General features: G+C 36.5%; 1 protein-coding gene across 1 annotated transcript in view; it reads right to left on the reverse strand.

The window, feature by feature from the left end:
- LOC103656297 (protein WWC3-like) overlaps window positions 1–5,492 on the reverse strand; it is a gene marked incomplete at its 3' end in the record, with an annotated part of 93,189 nt that overhangs the window by 2,593 nt on the left and 85,104 nt on the right. The window contains 1 exon segment of the mRNA XM_040624830.1: window positions 251–415. Within this exon segment, the coding sequence (XP_040480764.1) occupies window positions 251–415 (165 nt within the window).

A 5,492-nucleotide genomic window follows, 5' to 3' on the forward strand; every position in this document is an offset into this window, starting at 1 on the left:
GCTGATGAGTTTATATACATACAAACTGAAAATCTGGGAGAAATGTATTAGAATCTTGAAGAAATCTAGAGTTAGATGGGCAAGGGTGAGGGGAAATGAACCCACCATACTGATGACTGCATCCCCCCACACGTGTGGTGTTCATTTATTTGTGAGAACACACATGTCTTTTAACATGAATAGTAAAAATAAAACACAAAGCAGGAGGACAATGTTCCAGACAGGTGGTGGCAAAGGAATTTCAACTTACTCTGCAAACATACTGGCTTCGTGCTCCAGGGGAGAAAGTCTGTGAACGGACAACTGGGCTACTCCGAACAAAATGTGACCCAAAGGCTCTGCGGCTGGTCCTTTCCTTTGGAAGACTCACAATTTCTTCTGGGAAGATATCTTCTGTGTTCGTTTCCTTATCAACCTATATATTAGTTAATTTACTTTTTCTATAATAGAAGCAATAAATTAGCATAGTCACCAAACAACTGTCTCCTTGCCATCTCCACTTTGAGGTCCTTGCTGGCATTTTACATTTAATGAGTCTAAAACCGAATTTCTGACATTCTATCCCCCAAAAATCTTAGGACCAAAAGTTTGTTCCATTTGTTCATGCAAAAAATCTTAGTTGTCATCTTGGACTCCTCTCTTTCTGTCACACTACACACGTGGCCAAAGAGATTCCTGGTGGCTCAATGTTGAAAATTTGGTGTATTTTGACACTTGTCACCAACCCTTCATCCAAGTCAGTATCATCTACCCAGATCAGAATTAGTGCAATAAGCCTACCTCTGTCTTCAACTCTGCCATCATGGAAATCCTAGTAAAACTGATGTCAAATCATGTTACCCGTGAACTCAAAGTTACCCACCAGTTTCCTACCCCCTTTCAGAAAAAAGCAAAAGTCCTGAATGGGCCTATATATTCTGGTCCCTTATTCACAATGCTCTGAGCTGTCACAACTGCTTCTGCTGCTCTTGCCAACCCATGCCAACTTCCTTATGATTCTCTTACTATGCTGGGTCTCCCATTTCAGTCTTTGGGCACATACTCCTCCATCTGCCTGAATGCCCTTCCCAATACTATAGAAGTCTCCTATACTTTCTTTTGTACAGTCGGTACCGAAAATTCAACTTTTTAATTATGCCTTCAATATGACCATGTGAAAAACTAAACCTTCCTTATTTTTTATATTATTCTTCATTAGCTCTTCTGACTAATAGAAGTTTTAAAAAGGGAAGTGATGTCAGCAAAATGGTGAACCAGAAAGCTGTATGCCCTTATCTCTGTAAGATCACATCAAAAAACAATGGGATACTGATAAATAGACTTACAATTATGCAAAACAGTCAAGTTCTTCAGTAAAATGAATGGTAATAAAGAAGAATATTCAAACAGTAGGAAATATTATATTGTTTACATGTTTTTGACCTACCCTCTCCCCAGGGCAACACACTAAGAAGACTACAGCATAGTTCCCAATTCCCTCCCTTGCACTGGAGGAAGTGGAGTAATCTCATTTGAACATTTTAACATTAACCCTTCCTGAAAGATTGATCTCTGTTTTCCCTAAAGTGCTATGAAAGCAGAATGGCCTACATCACAGCAACAGAAAAATAAGAGAAGCAGCAGGCATCACTACTGAAAGCTAATGGGGGACCCAACTCACTGGTATACACATACAATAAACCACATAATGCCACTGGAGAGCCTCTGTGGGAAATTAAGTATCCAAAAGCAGGTGTATATATGGAGGAATTGAGAAAGCAAAAAAAGGTCCTCAGTCAACACACTGAGAAGGAAGAAACATGGAAAGATTCCAGGCTTTCACAACAAGCTGATACTAGGCTCACAGCATGTGCAGCTTATTCAGTGAAAGACTATGCTGGTGCACAGACTGAGCCACCAGAGTCAATCTGCTAAGCTTGGGAAAACTGGCCATTTTTTTTTTTTTTTTCAGATGAACAGTTTTCAAAAACAACAACAACAAAAAAATCACAAACCATAATGAGAAACATGGAAGAAGAACCCATTCAAATAAAGAAAATAAAGGGACAGTTATCATCCCAAAAGAAGCACGGATATTAGATCTACTAAAAGATTTTTAAATAACTCTATGTCCAAAAGCTATGTCCAAAGAGCAAGAGGAGGAAAAAAAGACAAGAAAACTAAGGAAACCAGGAAACGATGAGCAAAATGATAATAACAAGAGAAAAACAGGAATTCCAAAAAAGAAACACACCTGTAGGTGAAAAATAAGTGGAAAAAAGCACTAATGAGGTAAAACAACACATCTAAGTAGATATAAGAAACAATCAGCAATCTTGAAGACAGAACAACTAAAATTTAAAAGTCCAGGAAACAGGGTGCCTGGGCAGCTCAGTTGGTTAAGTCCGTCATTAGCTCAGGTCATGATCCCAGGGTCCAGTCATACATCGGGCTCCCTGCTCAGTGAGGAGTCACTTTTCCCACTACCCCCTCCCCCCTGCTTGTCTTCTCTTTCTCTCTCTCAAATAAATAAAATATGAAGAATAACTCTTTAAAAAATAAAAATTAAGTAAATAAATAAACAAAAATTTAAAACCTAGGAAATGGAGGGGAAAAGAAAAGACTGAAGGTAAGTTGAACAGGATCGTCATGAAGAGAAAAGAGAGTGGTGAAGAGATTAGTTGAAGAAATATAGATGAAACCTTACCAAATTCCAAGGAATAAATGGACATATAAATCCAAGAAGACTAATGACTCCAAGTAAGATAAACTCAAAGTGATCCATATTAAAACACATTATAGCCAAATTGGCCAAATTAAAGAGAGAATAGTGAAAGCAGTAAGAGAGATGACATGACACATAAAGGAAACCACATAAAAATATAAACTGATTTCTCACTGGAAACTTGGGAGTCCCAAGCAATAAAATGTTCTATTTAAATTTCTCCGGAAAAAAATAAAATTAAAAAAAATTTTAAATACTGTCAATAGAAATTCTATATCCATTTATCTGGTGATATTCAACCACCTTTGCATTCCAGTGATAAAACTCACTTGATGTGTAATCCTTTTAAGGTTCTGTTGGATTCTGTTAGTAGTTTTGTTGGGGGTTTCTGTATCAATATCATTAGAGAAGTTGGTCTGTAGTGTCTGTCAGTTTGGAAATATTCCCTTCAGTTCAATTTTCTGGAAGAGTTTGATGAGACTGGTGTTAAATCTTAAAAATTTTGGTAGAATTCACTGGTGAAAACTTCCGGTCCTGAGGTTTTTTATTTGTTTGTTTGTAAGTTTCTGTATCTGCCTATATATTTACCTTTACCAGAACTTTATATTTTATAAGAGTTTAAGTTACCATCTACTATCCTTTTATTACTTGATGAACTCCCTTAGCGTTTCTTTTATACGAACCCTACTGATAATGAACTTTTAGCTTGTTTATCTGAGAATGTTTTGATTTCTCCCTTATTTTTGAGGGACAATTTTGTCAGATATAATATTCCCTGTTCACAAAGTTTTTTTTTTCTCTCTCAGCACTTGAAAATAAAATTTCCCAATGCCTTCTCACCTGCAAGTTCTCTACTGAGAAATCCATGGATTATCTTACAGAGGTTCCACTGTAAAAGAGATGAGTTGCATTTCTTTGCTATTTTCAAGATTCGTTCTTTGTCTCTCACTTCCAACATTTTGATTATAATGTTTCCTGCTGTAGGTCTTTGCAGATTCACTCTCCTTGGAAATGAGTTTCTAATATTTGAATTTCCATTTCTTTTCTCAAATTTGGGAAGTTTTTCACCATTACTTCTTCATAACTCTTCTGATCCTTTCTCTCTGTCTTTTTCCCTTGTGTTATGACTTTGATACATATATTGGTTCATGGAGATATTATTTAAATCCCTTAAGCCCTGTTCATGTGTCTTTATTCTTTCTGTTCTACAGACGGTAATTTCAAATGACCTGTGTTCAAGTAAGCTAATTATTTCTTCTGCCTGTTGAAATATTTTAGTCAGTTTTTCAACTCAATTATTATAATTTGAAGCTCCCGGTTTTGGGGGAGAGGGCTTTAAAAAGATAATTTCATTTTTTAGACATTTTCATTTTGTTCTTAAATCATTTTCTTGAATTCTTTCATTGTATTGTGCAGTTGTCTGCTGAAGTAATTTCGTAGCTCACAGAATATATGTAGGACAGGTGTATTAAATTCTTTACCAAGTAAGTCAGAGATCTGTGTTTATTTGCAGTGAGTTTCTGGAGATTTATTTTGTGCCTGTGAACGGGACATTTTCCTCCTTCTTTCGTATGCATTGTAATTTTTTTTTTTTTTTGGAAACATCATAGCTAAACATTTCCCTAATTTAGGAAAGGAAACAATCATCCAAATGCAGGACACACAAACTTCCACCATATTAAACAAAAGCTGGCCCATACCAAGATGTATCGTAGTATATTTGCAAAATATAGAGATGAGGAAAACATCCTCAAAGCAGCAAGGGAAAAGAAATACCTAGCCTACAAAGTAAGACAAATAACATCAACATTGAGATCTCTCAAATAGAAACCTAGAAAGGCAGAAAGGACTGACATGATATATTCAACATGCCGAAGAAATATTAAAGTGAACTGTAGGCAAAAAAGACCAAAAGCAATGAAGGATAGAAATGACCAGAGAACATCAGCAGACAACAACTCTATAAGTAACGCAATGGAACTAAATTCATATCAATAATCACTCCAAATGTAAATTCTCCTATTAAAAGACATAGTGTATCAGAATGGATAAAAAAAACAAGACTCATCCGTATGGTGCCTAATATACACATTTCAGACCTAATGGTACCTGCAGATGGAAAGTGAAGGGGTGGATATATACATCTATCATGCAAATGGATGTCAGAAGAAAGACGCAGTATTCATAATTATATCTGACAAATTAGACTTTAAACCAAAGACAGTAATAAGAGATGAAGAAGTGCACTACACATCATAATTAAGGAGTCTATCCAAGAAGAGGATCTAACAGTTGTAAATGTTTATGTTGCCAACGTTGGAGCAGCCAAATATATACTGAATTAATAACAAAGATTAAAAAACTCATTGATTATAATATAATAACAACAGTGGACATTAACATCCCATTTATAGCAATTGACAGGTCATCTATGCAAAAAATCATTAAGTAAACAATGGCTTTCCTGACACCCTGGGCCAAATGGAATGAACAGATATATTCAGAACATTTCATTCTAAGGCAGCAGAATACATATTCTTTTTGAGTGCACATGAGACATTCTCCAGAAGAGATCACATACTGGGTCACAAATCAGCCCTCAACAAGCACAAAAAAGACTGAGATCATACCAGGCATATTTTCTGACCACAACACTATGAAACTTAAAGTCTATCACAAGAGAGGGGCGCCTGGGTTGCACAGCGGTTGAGCGTCTGCCTTCGGCTCAGGGCGTGATCCTGGCGTTACGGGATCGAGCCCCACATCAGGCTCCTCCGCTATGAGCCTG

The sequence above is a fragment of the Ursus maritimus genome, unplaced genomic scaffold (genome assembly GCF_017311325.1).
Source record: "Ursus maritimus isolate PB19 unplaced genomic scaffold, ASM1731132v1 scaffold_72, whole genome shotgun sequence".
Taxonomy (NCBI): Eukaryota; Metazoa; Chordata; class Mammalia; order Carnivora; family Ursidae; genus Ursus; species Ursus maritimus.